Genomic DNA, 18,488 nt, shown 5'->3' with positions numbered 1-18,488 from the left:
AGCGTGGAGCCTGACACAGGGCTTGAACTCATGACCCAGAGATCAAGACCTGAGCTGAGATCAAGAGTTGGACGCCCAACTGACTGAGCCACCCAGGCACCCTTGTTTGGGATTTTTAAGCAGCATAAATACATTTATTCTCATTTCCTGGCATGGGCTGTTTCTGAGCAAGTTGTTGATATCCATGTTATAGTCAGGTTTTCTTCTTTTTTCTCTCCCCTCTTTACAGTCTTGGCCATTGAGCTCCTAGTGTAGTTTTTTTGTTGTGTCTTCATATCAATAATTTTAAGAAGCAAGTAAAGACAATAGCAAGAACGCTGAGAAGACTTTGGTGAAAATAATTCAGGGCTTTTTTCCTTATTTACATTTAAAATGTAAGACACCATCATTATATAAAATGTGAAAAGTACAGAGGCATTAAGAAGAAAAAATTGTAGGGGCGCCTGGGTGGCGCAGTCGTTAAGCGTCTGCCTTCGGCTCAGGGCGTGATCCCGGTGTTCTGGGATCAAGCCCCGCATCGGGCTCGTCCACTGGGAGCCTTTCTCATGTGCTTTTTCTTTAAATTGTTGTGAACATACTCCTCCAATTCTTTTGTGCCATGCATCAGTCCACAAAGGCTTTGGACATCCATCCATCCGTCTGTTTGCTGTAATGAAACTCTGGCCTATGCTACTCATCCTTGACTCCGCTTTTTGTGGGCTTGTCAGAAATTGTGACCATCTTCCTGGAATGTTTAGAAACCATCTAACCAGAAAGCAAACTTTATGTCCCTGTTTTTCCTATAATTGTTTTTGGATTTCTCTAAACAGTATTTATTTTATATTCTCTCTGCCCACCACCAAGCCCTGCCTCTCATCTAAGCTTCTTTGGTCTTGCTCGGGCAACAGCTCACAGGTTCACTTTGAAGCCCCAACCTGAACTACTTAAATGTTGGGATGGGGCAAACGGGACTGGGAGCCCGTCCCTCTTACTGTCATCGCAGGCTTACAAGACACCAAAACCACCGTGGCCTTACAGACGGACAAAAGGACTGACCTTCTGCCCTTAAAACACAGCCACCCAGCTCGGAAAACACAGCCACCCACCCTGTGTTTTCCTTCCCTCCCCAGCTCCTTGGCTCGTCTGACCCAGCTTCTGCGGTACGCTTACCACTTCCCTTTCTTTGCAGCCTCATTACGTCCCAGACAACTACAAGAGGAACGGAGGGCGGTGAGTCCCCTGGGGGATATGAGCACAGCCCTTATATAAGGAGTGGGCCAACAACTTGAGTGGAGTAAGAGCACCACCACCGACCCACTCGACCCACCCCCCGAGGGCTGGGGACTCTGTGACAGTGGCCTGTGGCACCAGCAGTGGTTCGGAAGCACTGGGTGTCAGGAGGCTCTGTCTGCTGATGGAGCTTTAGTCGGGGGCAGGGAGGGAGACTCACAAGGAGTAGAAACAGAAGGATAAGATTTGGAACAGAACTCTAGACAGGTTCGGAAAAGTCTCCTTTTTCAAGCTTTTCCCATGACCCCAAGGTGTCTCAGTCCGTGGGACCTGTGTTGAGGACCTGCTGTCAGGAAGCTGTCCGTGCGGAGCTCTCACTGGGCATCGTGGGCGCGTGGCTGGTATTTGTGTTGGTTTTGTACAGTCTTGTTCTGAGAGAAGGAGCAGTGAAGGCTGTCCTTCAGTGTCCTTTCCCGGTGGATGGGGGTGCGCCCACCGCGGCACTGACCATGAGGGCAGCGTCCTGGGTGATGCGCGTGAGGACAGAGTCGGGAAAAGCAGACACTCCGTGCAGATTCTCATTGTAGTGGGACTGCAGGCATCATGAGGCTGTGTCGTACTTCTCTGACGGCTAGCTGTGCGGTTTGACCAGCTCTGGGGTAGTGTGTGGACTCCTGAAAGAAGGAAAACTGAGTTTTGTAATTAGAAAATAGATTTCAGGAAAAGGTAGTGATTCGTACAAATAATAATACAGTGATGATCGGAGCCAAGGCTCCTAAGAGCTAGACTCAAGATCTCAAGCCAACCTGAGGTGCCTCCCCTCCCTCCCCTTCTCTCCCTTCCCCTCTGGAGGGCGCCGCACGGCCTCAGTCGAAATGCCCACATCCCTCTGGCAGGTCATCCTGGAAGTCCGAGCGCCCAAAGCCACCCCTAAAAGACCTGGGCCAGGAGGATGATGCTCTGCCCTTGATTGAAGAGGTTCTGGCCAGCCAGGAACAGGCCGCCGACGAGCTGCCCAGCCTGGAGGAGCCGGAACGGGAGGGGGCCCCTGCTGAAGTGGGCGAGGGTGAGAAGAAGCCAGAGGAGAGTAGTCAGGAGTCTCAGCCGGCCTCTACCCCTGAGGAGCGGCGGCACAGCCAGCGGGAACGACTCAACCAGATCTTACTCAGTCTCCTTGAAAAAATCCCTGGGAAAAATGGTAAGAAAGAATCAGGCTCATGTCCAGGGCTTAAGATAAAGGGGAAATTAGTGAGGACGGGATAAAAAAGAACAACTTACCATTACTTGCCCAGGATGGAAAGTGTTCTGTGAAAACGTCATAGTTCTTTGACGGGCCCCGCACACGGTTCCATCCTGGGAAGGGGGCGGTGGGTGGTGAGAGCCCCCCACCCCCCAGAGAACTTCTCTCCTGAGGCTGGAGGAAGGCCCGAGGTGCTTAGAGGTCAGAAAAGGAGTCACTGGACTCCTGCGACCTCCTTAGAGCTCAGATCTGGAATGTGGAGCAGGAGGGTGGTGTTTGATGGGCCTCCTTGGTTCTGTTTTCAGCCATCGACGTGACCTACTTGCTGGAGGAGGGGTCAGGCAGGAAGCTGCGAAGGCGCACTCTGTTCATCCCAGAAAACAGCTTTCGGAAGTGAGCCTCAAAGGAGAAGCTCGAGCATCTGTGATCAGTGGAGCTAACAGTCCTGCCTCTTGTCCTGAGTGTAGACAGGGGTGGGGAGGGTCCGTCCAGCAAGGGGAAGGGTCCATGTCGTTGACATTAGGTACTTAATAAACCTTGGAGCTAGTGGAGAGGAAGGGGGTCTGTCTAAACAGTTCAGTTTAACTTGTTTTCCTCTCCACCGCTTCACCCCGAGGGTTCACAATGGGAGGAGGACGGAGCACACGGGGTGACCGGAGCCTTGTGGTACTTCATAGCACTCGCCCCTGCCCCCAGCTTGGGTCTTTCTGTGTCATCCTCTGATCCCACAGGCACTGCTGCCAGGCTGCTTCCTATACCCAGGTGTCACTCCCAGTCCGGCAGGAGGGGGTCCCCATCCCACCCTGCCTCTTCTCTGTGGGCTCCAAGAGCTACCCCAGAGACCTCAGACAGAAGCAGTAGCTGGGGCCTCTTTCCAGATAGATCCTTGACCAGGAAAGTGTCTCTCTCCTTTCTTGCCCAATCAGGTCAAAGTAAAACATGAACTGACAAGTCAAAGCACTTGTGTCTGCTGCCCTTTTCCCTACCTCTCCTCCCCGGAATGTAATCATGGAATAGGGAAGGCCCCCATGGGGTCAGAGGGCACAGGACTTACGGTCATGATTTTTGTTTTAACCTTCATAACCTGCCGAACCTGTTTTCTTCTAATGAGAAGGCCGGGCCCCCGCCCGCACACGTGCTGTTCACGCGCTGTGGCTCGCGTGTGTCCGCCGTGCCGGGCGAGCGGAGATGCGTCTCAGAACAGACTCCATGCAGAAGCTCCGGAGACGTGGCCTCTAACCCACACAAGTCACTACACAGACTGCAGAGCAGTGTTCACGCTCAGAGGACTTGTCATGAGTGCGCATCATCGGTTTAAACACTACTCTCGTCTTCATTACACGGTCCTCAGTGTCCGCCTCTTAAGAGACAGTGCTCGCCCCACCCGTCCTGTCTCCTCCAGCCTCCTGGTGACAGCAGCAGCGGGAGGGACGTCAGGATGTCTCCTTCCTTCCCATTCTTTTGGCCAGAAGTTACCAGACAATACTGTCTCTTTAAAAATAAAATTTAAAAAGCTTTGCTTTGTTGTCTTCTCAGACATACATATGCATATACGTTTTAGATGTTCTTATAAGAGAAAAGATGGTTTTTAAACGTGCCAAGTTGTGTGTGTATATATGTATGTATGTATGTATGTATGTACGTATCTGCTGCGCGACTAGGAAGCAATACAGCAGCAAACACGTCCCGTCACTTCTCTGCCCCCGGACCAACGCTGTCCTCACTGTACATTTCCCCTGATGATGACGACGCTCTGACTTGTTTAGGTAGAAACATTGACACCTTCCATTCCATTGAAGCTTTTTTTCTTTTTCTCCTTTCTGTGTCAATCTTGAGGGAAAAAAAAAAACAAAACAAAAGAGACAGGGGATGCCAAAGATCCCCTTGAGCAGAGAAAAAGCAGAATAAATATTTTATTAAAGAAAAAAGAGAATTAAGAAAATAGTTTGGAGTATTTTCTTACTGTAGAGAAGCACTGTACATTACGATGAGACCTGGGTATAAGATACTCACGTGTGGAGCTGGAAACGTCGCATGTCCACGCCCGTCCAAGTGGTTTCTTTTGGTTTTCATTGCAGGGAGCTGGGTGGGAGGGAGGTGGGAAATAGGGGCACTTTGGGGGTCTCCTTTTAGTCAAAAAGCAGGAAAATGACAAGAAAGAGATTAAAATTCAATATTTCCTTGAATAGTGTTAAACACTAAAATTTTAAAAAACAAAAAAAGAAAAAAGAAAAAAACTTTGTAAAATGTGAGAACAGAAGCAAAAGACACTACGCTCTGTCATTTTATCTTTCTTTTGTTGAAAGACTAAAAACTGAAATGTTTTTTAGACAATCAAATGTTAGGTAAGTGCAAAAACTTGTTTTTTCTTACTGGTGTAGAAATTAATGCCTTTTTTTATTTTTCGGTTATTTTATAATAATGAAATAAAAAGAACCCCCTAGCTGCCAGGCGGGTTTTGGTGTTTGAAACGCGGGGCAAAGCACTACATCACTGCAAATAGATCCAGAGTTAGTGTGCATGTCTGTAGGCTGTGTGATTGCGGAAAATATAAATGCTGCTAATATATTTCCTTTTTACAAAAGCATATCTAAATAGATGATTGTTTTGATGTTAATCTTTGTAAATTATGTATTACCAATTTTAACATTGGATGTAATTGCATAAAAAGCTTGCATCTCAATCCTTGAAAGTCTAGTATTAAATGGAAAAAACTTTTCCTAACAACAGAGTGGTGAGCTTGCTGTTTTTTCCCCTTTCCTGTCCTCCATTTATCTTCCAGGATCTCCTTCCTCCATCGTGTTGCCAAACAGATCTTTTTAAAAACCACATCATTGGCATCCTGGGCCCCCGCAGGGGCACACTCACCACTGTTGACTAGGGGATAAAGCCCTTTCCTCAGTCTTAGGATCTTTTTGGTCAGAGCCCAGTCTAACCAGTCAACAGAGGAATCATCTGTCCTCTGCACACATACACACATCCCTCAATCGTCTTCATGAACAGACCCCAAGCTTGGCAACAGTAACTTCAGGCCCCCGTGTCAGACCATTTCCAGTCTAAGCAGCTTACATGTATTCATTCATTAATCTTCACAACAGCCCTTTTAGGTAGGTCCCCAAACCCAATTTTATAGATGAGGGAACTGAAGCAACACAAAGGTTAAGTACTTGCCCAGGATCATCTAGCTAGTTAGATCGATAATCCTCGTGATAACCCTCTGTAGTTACTATTCCCATTTTGTAGAAATGAAAACTGAATCTCAGCAACTTGCCAGAGATCACCTACTATCCCGTGTTGGAATCAGAATTTAAAAATCTTCATCTGTGAATAGAAAAGTGTCAGAAATAGGCAGTGTGGCCCTACTAAGGAAGATGGAGTCACTCCTGCCAGCAACGAAAGGACCCAACAGAACGTCCGCCCACACGCGGACCACACTGAAGCTCTGAGTTAGCTGGAACGGTTGCTCAGAAGTATCAAGACCATTGACTGCATTCCCGGGACACAAGGGTGGTTCGACATTTGCAAATCAATATATTATATCACATCAGTAAGAGAGGATAAGAACCATTTGATCATTTCAATAGATGCAAAAAAAGCATTTGACAAAGTTCAACGTTCATCCATGAGAAACAAAAAACAAAAACCCTCAAAGTAGGTTTAGAGGGAACATACTCCAACATAATAAAGGCCATATATGAAAAACCCACAGCCAACATCATACTCAATGGTGAAAAAGTGAGAGCTTTCCCCTAAGGTCAGGAACAAGACAGGCATGTCCACTCATTTTCATTTAACATGTCCTGGAAGTCCCAGCCACAAGCAATCAGGAAAAAGCAATAAAGGCCATCCAAACTGAAAAGAAGTAAAACTTTCACTATTATCAGATGACAACGATACTACATACAGAAAACCCTAAAGACCACCAAAAAAACTACTAGAACTAATAAATGATTTCAGTAAGGTTGCAAGATATAAAATCAATGTCCAGAAATCTGCATTACTATACACCAATAATGAAGCAGCAGGTAGAGAAATTAAAAACTAACCCCCCAAAAAAATCCCATTTACAATTACACCAAAAATAATAACATACCTAGGAATAAACTTAACAAAGGAGGTGAAAGACCTGTACTCAGAAAACTATATTGATAAAACAAATTGAAGATGACACAAATGGAAAGATACTCGAGGCTCTTGGATCAGAAGAATTAATACTGTTAAAATGTCCATACTAGGGGTGCCTGGGTGGCACAGTCGGTTAAACGTCCAACTCTTGGTTTCGGCTCAGGTCATGATCTCAGGGTCGTGAGAGGGAGCCCTGCGCTGGGCTCTCTGCTCAGCACAGTCTGCCTCTCTTCCCCCCCCCACCACCTCCTGTGCTCACTCTCTCAAATAAATACATGTTTAAATAAAAATTTAAAAAGTCTATACTACCCAAAGCAATCTATAGATTTAATGCAATCCCTATCAAAATACCAACAGCATTTTTCACAGAACTAAATCCTAAGATTTGTATGGAACCACAAAAGACTGAATAGCCAAAGCAATCTTGAAAAAAGAAAAATTGGAAGAAGGACAATTCCAGATTTCAAGTTATACCACAAAGCTGTAGTAATCAAAACAGTATGGCACTGGCACAAAAACAGACACACAGATCAATGGAACAGAGAAGAGAGCCCAAAAATAAACCTACGATTATTAGTCAATTATTCTTCGACATTTAGACAAGAAGATGCAATAGAAAAAAGACAGTCTCTCCAACAAATGGCGCTGGGAAAATTGGGACAGCAACATGCAACAGAATGAGACTGGACCACTTTCTTACACCATACACAGAAATAAAATGGATTAAGGACCTAAATGTGAGAACTGAAAATATAAAAATCCTAGAAGAGAGCACAGGCAAGGTCTCTGACATTGGCCGTAGCCAACATTTTTCTAGATGTCTCCTGAGGCAAGAGAAACAGAAGTAAAAATGAACTATTGGGACTATATCAAAATAAAAAGCTTCTGGACAGCAAAGAAAACAATCAACAAAACTAAAAGACAATTGGCAGAAGAGGAGAAGGTATTTGCAAATGACATATCCAATAAAGGGTTGGTATCCAAAATATATAAAGAACTTCCATAACTCAACACCAAAAAATAGTAATTGAAAAGTTGGCAGAAGGCATGAACACACATTTCAAAGAAGACCTCCAGATGGCCAGCAGACACATGAAAAGATGCTCATAATCACTATCAGGGAAATGCAAACAAGACCACGATGACAGACCGACCACCTCACGCCTGCCAGAATGGCTAACACCAAGAACACAAGAAACGGCAAGTGCCGGCGAGGACGTGGAGAGAAAGGAACCCTCGTGCACTGTTGATGGGAATGCAGACTAGCGCAGCCACTGAGGAAAACAGCATGGAGGCTCCTCAAAAAATTAAAAATAGAATTACCACATGATCCAGTAATTCCACTATTGGATATTTTCCCAAAGACTATGAAAACACTTATTCGAAAAGATAATGCACCCCTATGTGTTTTATTCTTTTATGATTTTTTTTCAAGTGATCTCTACACCCAGTGTGGGGCTTGAACCCACAACCCTGAGATCAATAGTCGCCCACTCCACTGACCAAGCCCTCTGGGTGCCCTCACCGCCGTTCACTGCAGCAGTACTTAACAGTAGCCATGTAATGGAAGCAGAGCCAGTGTCCCTTGATAAATGAATAAAGTTGTACACACACAGGACTATTACTCAGCTGTAAAAAAAAAGAATGAAATCTTGCCGTTTGCAACAACATGGACAGATCTAGAGGGTATGATGCTAAAAGAAATGAAGGATAAATGCCGTATGATTTCACTCATATGTGGAATTTAAGAAACAGGAAATTTTAAAGAGACAAACCCCAAAACAGACTCTTAACTCTAGAGGGGAGGTTGGTGGGCCCGAAACAGGGGAAACAGGTGAAGGGAACCAAGAGTCCACTTACCATGATGAGCAGAGTAATGTATAGAATTAATGAATCACTATACTGTATATCAGAAACTAATATAGCATTGTATGTTACCTATGCTGGAATTTGAATTTTTTTTTTAAGATTTTATTTATTTATTCGACAGAGATAGAGACAGCCAGCGAGAGAGGGAACACAAGCAGGGGGAGTGGGAGAGGAAGAAGCAGGCTCATAGTGGAGGAGCCTGACGTGGGGCTCGATCCCATAACGCCGGGATCACGCCCTGAGCCGAAGGCAGACGCTTAACCGCTGTGCCACCCAGGTGCCCCTGGAATTTGAATTTTTAATCGATTTTTTAAAAAACAGAGTTTTTGGGTGGCTCAGTCAGTGAAGCATCTGCCTTTGGCTCAGGTCATGATCTCAGGGTCCTGGGATCGAGCCCCGCATCAGGCTCCTTGCTCAGCGGGGAGCCTGCTTCTCCCTCTGCTGCTCCCCCTACTTGTCCTCTCTCTCTCTCTCTCTCTCTGACAAATAAAATCTTTAAAAAAAAAAAAAAAAGTTGGCTGCAAGAGCTGGATGTCTGTCCGCTCCCACGAGGCCATAAGGCTCTCCTGTTGTTCGGCAAATCTTGTCGTGGGTACAAAAGCAGCACGTGAGCAGTTTTTCTTAATTTAAGTATTTTAATCTTAATTACGTTTTAAGCATTAGTATCCACTACAGCTGTTCTAGGTAATATGTAAAAATAAATTTCTTATTCACATTTGGTCTATCCCATGATGCTCTGCAAGGAGGTCTGTTAGTCCTACCACCTCCACAAGCCTGAGCCGCATTAGGCTGTGACTACAAATATCACCAGATCCCAGCAACGCTCCAGCATTATTGTTCCAGGCTCCTCCCCGTTGTTAGGGTGACCCCGTCAAAGCCAGCGCAGGGGGACAGGAGTCAGGACAGGGCAGGCGGGGTCCTGGAAAGCACACACTCTGTGACGGCACACAGGAATCATGGGTCACCGTGCACATTGCACTGTGAGAAACACTGGACCCAACGTCAAAGTCACGGTGACCTTCCGCATGTTTACTGTTTTACAGTTTCATGATAAAAATAAAAAGCAATTGGAGAAGCTGCATCATCTTGAGCGCTCAGACTCCCAAGGCTGCAGCTAGCGGTTCCCGGAGGCTCTGAGTCCAGCCTGGGAAACGTCATCCCGGAGCGGACCTGAGACGTCAGGTCTCACAGCCGGACGGCAAACAAAAAGCAAAACTAAGGAAGGAGTGGAGGAGTAACAAGAACTGAACAGGGACACTAAGTCAGGAAACGGTGGACGTGTGCAAGCCCACTCCTGAGGACGGCTCCCCTCCCCTCTCCTGTCGCCCGCCTGTTGTCACCTTGACCCAAGTTCCCGAACATGGAGGACAATTTCCAGGGTCCTTTCCCCTGTGTTCAGCTCCTGGTTCTGTTTCCCGACTCTCGTGTCTTCTCGCCTCCTGCAGACAGTCACTGCCAGTGAGTCCCCAGCCTACCCCGGAGCTCGGCCTGCTCTCACCGCGAGACTGAGACTCATCAACCCCGAACCATGTACCAGAGGCCACGTCCGTGCACTTTCTGAAACTGCATCACTGCAGAATGCGGACAGTAAAACCTACCACTTCTGCAACCCTTTAAGCCCTCCCGACACCTCAGACAGGGGTCTTGCGAGCACAGGGGCAAGGCCGGGGCCTACCCACGCCCCCCTATCTCCTCGGGCTCCTACCCTACCGGTCTCACCAAACAAGGCAACCCTGCCTCGACAGGGGGCCGGTAAGGACTGAGCACGGGCTAGGAAGGGGGCCTCTCCCCCTCCCTGCAGCCTCTGTCCCGACACCCAGTGACACACACACATTCTGCTCCCACACTTTATTGGGACAAAGGAGGGGACAGGCAGACCAACACCACAGACCCACTACCCAGGGGGTCCGGACTTCAGCACCTGGCACAGCATGAGTACGTAATAAATACAGGCAACGTGGGTGGCGCGCAGGGCGGGGGCGGGGGGGTGTCCATACGCAGGAAGGACACACGAGGCCCTTCCAGTCTCGGAAACGGAGGCGCACGCAGTACTGGCACAGTCCACTCACAGAGGAAGGAGACAGAGGGGCGCGATTTCCATTGTGCAGATGGGAAGGGAGACGTTTCCTTGTGCAGGTGGGAAAGAGGAGAGAGATGGGGGGAAACTCCTTTTCACATTTTGAAGAAGAGCAGATTTCACCTTACAGATGGCACGAGAGGGAAAAAGGAAAAGTTGGTCTCCCATCTGCAACGACGGACGTGGGGGGGAAGAGTCATTTTGCAGACAGGGTAGACGTTTCTGCCGCGATCGGTGTCACAGGTCCATGGCCCTGGGGCCATTCCATGCCCAGGGCGCCGGAGGGAGAGGCGACGCGACTTGGCCTAGAGGACGAGAGACGTGTACCCCACGGGCACCAGCCCCTCCACGCCATTCCGTCCACAGCGGAGCCAGTCCTCGTCCACAGTGGCGACGACTCGCAGCACCTCCCCGCGCCGGAAGCTGAGCTGGTCTGGTCCCACCGCAGTGTGGTCACAGAGCGCACGGACGGCCCTGCGGGGAGCCAGAGGAACGGGCTGGGATGAAGCGAGGTGGGCACCCGGCTGTCCCCAGCGCGCCTTCCCCACTGCGCGGGGCGAGCGCCAACCGGGCTCCAGCAGAGGCGTGGGGACCACCCATCGATGTGTGGGCTCTACCCGGGGCCTGTCCCTTAGCCGACTAGCCAAGGCCACCGCACTCCTCCGGGGCCTCAAACCCCACCCATGCAAACTAAGCGACTTCTCGGAACCCTCCCAGCCAGGCCTCCTCTAGGCCCCCTCAGGGGCAAACACACCACCTTCCCCCTCAGGGGCTGCTGCTGGCCAACCACGCAGTGTCGCCCCCAAAACTTGTCTGCCGCCCGCATCCCTACCACTCCGCCCACCCTCCTCTTCACCTGCATGACCGCCGCCCTCCTAGGGCTGCATCCTCGCTCTCTGGACCACAGCACGGGGCCTGGTCACCTCTCCCCACCCCGTCCCTCCTGGACTGCCTGTCCCCGCCCGTTCTCCACCCCACGCTCAGAGATCCTTCTACAACACAGGCCAGCATTTCCTCCCCGGGCTTAAGACCCTTCGCGGGCTCCCAGGGCCTGCGCAGTGAAGTCCGGTTCCTTAACCCACCTGCTGAGGCCTCCCGCATCCCGTCACTGCGGCCGACATCCTCACCCCACACAGTTCCTCACCTCCCTCCTCGGCGCACCCGCACCACCACCGGGCCTTCCCTGAGCCCCGTTCTCCCCTCCTAGGGCAGCCACCACACAACCGGAACTGCGCGCTGGCTCGCTGAACCTTCACCGGGCCCCAGGCGCCAGGAGGGCGCTGGCTCTGGGCGTCTGCCCCTCGCCCCGTTCCCTCCCACAGCTTCATGCTGGGCACGCAGTACTTGAAAAACATCGTCACCGAAGCAAAAGTCAAGAAACCTAATTCCGTGGACTGAGAACAGCCAAGTGCAGCCAGACTCCGGAGCAGAGGCAGCCCCCGTGTCCAACCTGAGCAGCGCGCTCCCGGAGGCACCTGCCGCCCTGAGCGCGGGCGGACACAACACCGCAGGTGCTCCCCGAAGCAGCGCGCTCCCCAGCGGCCCTGACAGACAGGACAGCTTCCCTTTCAGAGAAGGAGACAGGCCCAGAGACAAGAGCTTCACGCCGACAGCAGGACGAGCGTATCTGACCCCACAGCCCAAGGCCCTTCACGCCGCCCCCCACCCCCCAACACGAAACGCACCCCCCACCTGTGGGTCTGCACCACGCCCGCCGTGGAGGCCTCAAGCTCCTCGGGAGGCGAGAGAGGCTCGGGAGGGGCCCCCCGCTTCACCAGAGCCAACACGCTCACTGTCGGGGGCAGCCAGCTGGATGGTCTCCTGAAGGAGAGGACATGGGGCCACAGAGGTCACCCGACCTCCAGGATAGGACCCAAGAACCCAGGACTGGGAGGTGGGAAGAGGCTGAAGGCCCTGATGCAAAAGAGATCAGGAGCGGGTCAGGGCTGAGGGTGGAGTGGCAGCTGGGGCCGGGCCCCTTCGGGGTGATGAGGGAGGTGACACCAAAGAGCAAGAGCGACCTATGGAAGGTCACACCGCTTTTCTTTTTGTAAAGGACCAGATAGGAAATATTTCTGGCTTTGAGGACCAAGCGGCGAAATGGAGAGCGTGATGCCAGCACTCCCCTAGCAAAAGGACCGCACGCGGAGCTCAGGCCCGTGGACAAACAAGACAACCTCGGGCTTAAGCGATCCCTGCAGGGCCAAGCTGGGGGGCCTGCGGCTGTGAGGAGGGAACCGGCTACCCCAGTACCTGGACTTCACGGTTCCTCCGTCCGTTTCCGTGAGGCCCCCCGGCACTCCAAACAGCCTCCCCAGCCACACGCCTCGGCCCGGTGCCGTGTCCTCTGCGGGCACGGGCCTCTCCTGCGGGCCTCCAGCCGCCGTCCCGGGACGCCACGACCTCCACCGGGGAAGCGGGAAGCCCTCGGTGCCCCCAGAGGCGTAGACCCGGGAGGCCTGGGTCAGCTGCTCCCACCAGCTGCCTGGTGTGGGGGCGCTGGCAGGAGCCGAAGGCCCGGGAGGCGTCTCCCCGGAAGCCCCCCGAAGGCTCTGGGCCAGCCGCCCCCCCCAGTGCAGCACGGCGTGCACCGTCTGCTGCAGGGCGGGGGGTGAGCCCGGGGCGGCGGCGGCCAGGGGCGGCGGGCCCAGGGGCAGGTGGTGGTGGTGCTCAAAGAGCAGGTCCAGGTGGAAGGTGAGCACCGACAGCGGCTGCAGCAGGAGCAGCAGCTCCGTGGACAGGGCGGGGCAGCCGCCCCGCGCCAAGGACAAGAATCCGGTGGGCAGGTACAGCAGGGACAGCAGGCCTGGGGACGAGCAGGCCGCCATCAGCCTCCCACCCAGCCTCCATCTATGCTGCGAACTGGGGGTCGGAGCCCACGGCCCATAGAACAAGGGGTGACACTGAGTCATGGGAAGTTGGGGGACCCCCCCTGGAGCAACGGTGTGGGAGCGCTACCCTGGAGCCCCACCCAGCAAGGCCCCAAGGACGAGCGAGCGATCCTGAGGGGGCAGGGGGGCGGGAGGACAGCAAAAGGAGGCCCTGGGGCAGGAGGCCCTGGGACAGGACTGCCCAGGAGGCGGGGGAAGAAGGAAGAGGTGGATAAGCACCACTCCGGGGTTCCAGGGAGGAACTGGGTGTCTCCCACTGTGGGGCAAGGGGACGCACTGAACGTGTGAAGCACAGAGTCGTAGAAGTGGAGACGGGGGATCAAGGGCGCTCTGTTATCACCAGGACCAGAGACACAGACTGCCCCTCCCTCCCTTCCTCCCTCCCAGACTGGCACCCCACCCTGCCCGCCCGGTGTCTGACCTGCATCTTCCTGCAGGCTGGAGAACCACAGCTCCAACTGCTTAGTGCTACAGAGAAAGGAAAGCGGGAGCCTCAGGACGGTGAGGGACCCCTGCCCCTCTGGGTGGACGATGGGGGACGAGCTTCCAAGAGGTACGGGGGCAGCAGCACCGCGTCCACACACACCACCACCACCCCCTGCCCGTGACACCCGCGCGGTCCCCAGGCCGTGGGAGGGGCGCCGGGAAAGCAGCCACTCACTTAAGGAGGCCCAGGATGAAGGCGTGGAAGCGGCTGCGGCTGCTGCTCAGCGGGCCCAGGCGGCTGACCTGGCCGTACAGGGTCCCCAGCGCACGGCTGCTGGCGCCTGCGGACACCGCGCTGTCAGCCGGGCCCAGGCCGCCCCGCCGCGCCCGCCCGCCGCAGCCCGCGCCTCACCTGGCTTCACCGACGCCTCCACCACGCTCCAGGGGCTGCTCCTTCGCTGCCCGGTGATGAGGTCCTTCCGGAAGGGCTTCAGCCCGTCGGCCACCAGCGCGTGCAGGGCCGGACACAGGGTGGTCAGCACCAGGTGCCCCACATCTGGGCTCAGCCGGCTGTCCCCCAGCTGGGCCTGGGACGGCACAACGGACACGTCCCAGGTGCCTGCGGCCGCCTCCCCCCTACGGGTCGTGCAGCCCCAGGGCCTCCCCACAGGCACCCTCACCTTCTGAACCAAGTTGCGGGCGGCCCCGAAGTGCGAGATGATCTTATCCACCGACGCGCTCACGGCGATCAGGAGCCCTGCGAGGGGCGGGCAGGAAGCGCGCGTCCGTGCGGCGCCCGCGCCCAGCCCGGGGCCCCTGCCGCCCAAGCCCCGAGCCGAGGGCCCAAAGCAGCAGCAGCTGACCCGGAAGCCGGGGTCAGGAGTCCGGGCGTCCTACCTTTCTTCTGCTCCTGCAGCTGGCCAGTCCCGCTCTGGGCTTCTGCCATCCACCGTCGCTGGGCCCCGGGGGCGCCAGCGAACGACCAGGAACTCCGGGCTGGGGTGAAGGAAGAACGCGGCAACGCTTACCAGGGTGACCCGAGGACGCCGGGCCGGCGCACAGGTCTCCCTCAGGTCCGCAGCGCCCCGGGCCGGAAGCGAGCAGGGACAGAGCCCGGGGCTGGGCGGGGCGCCCCGCGCTCGCCGTCCCCTCCCCCTCCCAGGCCGCTCGCCCACCTCCGCCCTGTCTGCCCCGGGCGGGACTTCGCGCCCCGCCCGCTGGGCTCGTGGAGGGAGGGCAGCGCGGGGAGCACGTGGGGGGCCGGGACCAATGGACAGACAGACAGACCGACGGGAGTGGGAGGAGACACGGAGGAAGAGGCGACCCCGGGGTCGGGAGGCTGGGAGGCGCGGGCGTGGGTCCACATGGATCCGGCGCCCGCTTCTCCCCCACCCTCCCGAGCGAAGCGGGGGCCGGGCCCCCAGCGCCCCGACACCGCACAGGCCCCGGACCGTGCACTTGCTGGCACCCCCTCAGCCCGCGTCCCCCACGCCCGGGCCTCGAGGCCAGCCCCGCGGCGGGTGGCGGGGCCAGATGCCCCCCGCTGGCGGGCGGGACCGCGCCGCCTCCCCAGAGGACGCTGGGGGCGGAGGTCCGGCGCGGGGGGCGGGGCGACCCCCGCGGGCGAGGCCGGGTCGGTCTTACGTAGCCTGGGCGGAGGCGGCGGGCTCCTGGTCCGGCGGGGGGACTTCGGCGGGCGCGGCGGCGGTGGTAGCGGGGGGGCGGGCACCTGGCGGGGCGGGGGGGCCGCGGCGGGGAAGGTGCTGCTTCTGGGAAAGAGCGGGGACAGCAGCAGTGCCAGCTCGGGGCTGGCCAGGCAGGGCAGGGCCCCCCGAGCCGGGGGCGAGTGGGCGCCCACCGGGGACAGGCGGACGGGCAGCAGCTGCTTCTGCGGGGGCCTCGGCGCGCCCAGCAGCCGCAGCCCCGCGCGGGGCGGGCCGACCGGACGCGCCGGGAGCGGGTTCCCCACCGCGCCCGCGCCCTCCAGCAGGGGGCGCGCGGCGGCCGCGGACCGGGGGGCGGGGGGCGGGGGAGGCGGGGGGAGGCCGGCTGCAGCAGGGGGGGGCGGGGCGGCGGGGGCGGGGCGGCAGCCAGGCGGGGCGGGCGGAGAAAGAGGGAGCAGAGAGTTAGTGCCGTAGCCCGGCGGCCCCCCCGGGGGTCCCCTCCCGGAGCGCTCGCTGGCGGCGGGGGGCGGGCGGCACGGACGCGGAGGACGAGGCGGGGGGCGGGGAGCGAGGCCGCAACCCGGCCCCTCCCCGCCTCCCCCCACCCGCGGTTACCCGCGGCCGCTTACCCGCACGGCCGGCCTGCGCGCCCGGCTCCTCGGGCTCCCGGGCGGCGGGGGCCTCCTGGCCAGCCGCGGGGCTGCCCGCCCTGCCCTCCTCGGGCGGCCGCTCGGCGATGGGCTGCAGCCCCGGCCGGTTCTTCCTTCTCCGCGGTGGCACGGGCGGGGGCGGGGGCCGGGGCGGCACCAAGGCCCAGCCAGCCGGGGGGTCCCGGGGCGGCACCGGCGGGGGCGGGGCCCGGCTTCGGGAGCGGAGCTCCTTGAAGGTGGTGACTTCCCGGGGCGGGGCCGGGGAGCCGCCCAGCGAGCCGCTAGGGGGCAGCTCGCAGTCGGGCGAGAAGACGATGAGCCAGTCGCTGCGGTCTTTCTTGACCTGCGGCACCAGGGGCAGCCCTGGGCCCCGCTTGCGCTTCTGGGCCAGCTCGTGGAAGGACGTGATTGTCCGGTGGGACGCCGGCTCTTCGCTGACGTCACTCCGCCACCCCGCATCAGCTTTCCCCGCATCTGTGTTCGAGCTATCAGTTACTCCTCTGGTGCTTTTCCAACCGGAGTCGAGTTTTCCAGGTTCCGTTTTCCAGCTAGAGTTAGTATTCCCACTGATCGTGCAGCCGGAGTTATTGTTCTCCGTGGTTTTCCAGCCCGCGTCAGTTGTCTCCGTGTCAATTTTCCAAATGGGGTTGATTTTCCAACTTGGTTCGGTTTGCCCAGCGTCGGCTTTCTCATCTTCCGCCTCTGGGAGCTCGGAGGAGGTGGGGAGGTCCTGCTCCCCACCGTCGTCCTCTTCCTCTAGCCCTGGGGAAGGGGGGTCTTGGCAGGTGGTCAGGGCGTTGCAGTTGGAGTCCAGGTCAGGGCCCGGTGGGGAGGATGCCCCGGAGCAGGAATCGGGCGAGCAACAGAAGCTGTCGGGAGAGCAGGCGCCAGGGCCTGCGGAAGCCAGTGGGGAGCCCTGCTCCAGGGGGATGATGCTGGGCTGAGGATGGACGTCCCCGTCGCCAGGGAGGCTCCGCGAGTACACCGAGATGGGGGACTCGTCGGGACTAAGATCTGAGCAGGAGCTGAGAGAGGAAGAGCAGCCCGGGTCCGAGGGAGAGGCAGCCCCCTCTTCCTCCTGTGCTGGGTCTTGCCGGTTTTCTAAGCCTGGCCCGTGCTCCTGGCAGCATCGGCAGGGCACAGCTGGGCTGTTGGAATTGGCGTCCACCAGGGCCCCGCTGCAGGGCCCCCGGCTCTCCTTGCCCCCTGTGTCCCCGGGGGGAGGAGATGTGCTCAAGGGCCCCTCCCGTAGCTCAGGACGGCGGGACAGGTGCAGGCCCAGGGAGACATGCTGGAGGTGAATGTGGTTGAGGTTGCAGAGTAAAGCCCTCTGAGGGGACAGCATTGTGCCGGCGGCGACGGGACAGCCGCTGGAGAATCAGGAGGATCGGGCCTCTCACACCCGCCTACCTGGCAACCGCAGATGCAGACCTGGAAGACAGGGAGAGTGATACCCAGCCAGAGAGGACGCGAGCCTCCAGAAGGACACGGAGGTGATGGACAGCGGCAGCAGGCATGAAAGGCGCCGGCTGCTTTGGACAATATTTAAATGAGACGCAAATGTCCATCCACTGACCGTTAGTTTCCACTGCAGTATTTGCAGGTGGAGCCGAACGGAGCCCCCCGGGACTGGGGCGGGGAGGTTCAGAGAATGCGGCTGCGCTCTGGATCTCCGTGGAGGTGCGGGGGCTTGAAAAAGGATGGGGCCCAGAATGGAGTCCCGGATCCTCTCTGCTGCAGTCTGGCCCTGCACCGCACCCCCCTCCCCACTTCCCCAGCCTGCCCTTCACTCCCAGGGGAAGGGGCCGAGGGAGGCCCCGCCCAGATGCTCTGAAACGGGGTCGGGGGAGGCGCGTCTGGCTGGCTAATGCAGAAAAGGGGCGGGCGTGGGGGCAAAAACGGAGCAGCCGTCAGCGAGTCGGGCCCGCCGAGCAGGTGGGCCAGCCGACCCCGGCAGCCTTGGCGCGTTTAGCCATTCTCTCCGCGCTCGTCTCCGTCACCCAAGCGCCACCCCACTCCTCCTCTGTGAGATTTTACTGCTCCCCTCTCCCGCCCCACCGCGCGGGCCCCGATGCGTCCAACCACACCCATGGCCGAACCTCCCTCACCAGGGTCCTCCTGCAGCCGCTGCGGCTGGGCTCCTCCACGACTCCCAAGGTCCCCGCCGGACCGCACCGACTGGCAGGGGGGCGCTAGGACGACCAGCCGGCGCTGCGCAGCCGCGCCCCTTCACGCAGGGGCGGGGCGGGGCCCGGGCCCAGCCCCCACCGCTTGACGTCGTGCGTGTGTCACCCACCTAGGCCGGCGCGCAGCTTTCCGTGCCGAGGGGTCCTGCAG

At 56.9% G+C, this 18,488-nt stretch overlaps 2 protein-coding genes across 12 annotated transcripts in view; one reads left to right on the top strand and one right to left on the bottom strand.

Annotated features, from left to right (window-relative positions):
* ASH1L (ASH1 like histone lysine methyltransferase) overlaps positions 1-5,176 on the top strand; it is a 173,883-nt gene extending 168,707 nt beyond the window's left edge. For all 7 annotated transcript variants that reach the window (XM_045784076.2, XM_087854942.1, XM_087854935.1 and 4 more), the window contains 3 exons: positions 1,169-1,209; positions 2,106-2,407; positions 2,755-5,176. In XM_045784076.2, the coding sequence (XP_045640032.2) occupies positions 1,169-1,209; positions 2,106-2,407; positions 2,755-2,846 (435 nt within the window). In that variant the 3' untranslated portion in view covers positions 2,847-5,176. The remainder of the gene's footprint in view (positions 1-1,168; positions 1,210-2,105; positions 2,408-2,754) is intronic.
* A 5,100-nt stretch (positions 5,177-10,276) lies between these two features.
* Positions 10,277-18,397, bottom strand: RUSC1 (RUN and SH3 domain containing 1). Of its 5 annotated transcripts, none has more exons than XM_087854864.1 (11): positions 18,260-18,397; positions 16,131-17,582; positions 15,482-15,886; positions 14,735-14,833; positions 14,518-14,594; positions 14,250-14,424; positions 14,073-14,178; positions 13,833-13,879; positions 12,774-13,326; positions 12,213-12,341; positions 10,277-10,994 (listed from the first exon to the last, which is right to left on the bottom strand). In XM_087854864.1, the coding sequence occupies exons 2-11, from the start codon at positions 17,494-17,496 to the stop codon at positions 10,826-10,828; spliced, it is 3,126 nt and encodes a 1,041-aa protein (XP_087710990.1). In that variant the 5' UTR covers positions 17,497-17,582; positions 18,260-18,397; the 3' UTR covers positions 10,277-10,825. The 5 variants fall into 5 exon arrangements, with proteins under 5 accessions (XP_087710990.1, XP_087710996.1, XP_087710998.1 ...); XM_087854870.1 differs by having other exon boundaries at positions 16,131-17,840; positions 18,260-18,359; XM_087854872.1 differs by having other exon boundaries at positions 16,131-17,680; positions 18,260-18,343.
* Positions 18,398-18,488: the final 91 nt, after the last annotated feature.

Source organism: Ursus americanus, chromosome 2, assembly GCF_024610735.1.
Source record: "Ursus americanus isolate L20-20 chromosome 2, mUrsAme1.1.p, whole genome shotgun sequence".
NCBI classification, from domain to species: domain Eukaryota; kingdom Metazoa; phylum Chordata; class Mammalia; order Carnivora; family Ursidae; genus Ursus; species Ursus americanus.
This window is presented reverse-complemented; position numbering and strand designations above follow the sequence as displayed.

What these genes read in the sequence shown, in the direction of transcription:
- RUSC1 (XM_087854864.1), bottom strand. Translation starts at nt 17,496, where the DNA reads ATGCTGTCCCCTCAGAGGGCTTTACTCTGCAACCTCAACCACATTCAC. An exon ending in CCCGCAACTTGGTTCAGAAG is followed by an intron (nt 14,425 to 14,517) that starts GTGAGGGTGCCT and finishes GTGCCGTCCCAG; the next exon opens with GCCCAGCTGGGGGACAGCCG. An exon ending in GGAGGAACCGTGAAGTCCAG is followed by an intron (nt 12,342 to 12,773) that starts GTACTGGGGTAG and finishes CCTCTCCTTCAG; the next exon opens with GAGACCATCCAGCTGGCTGC.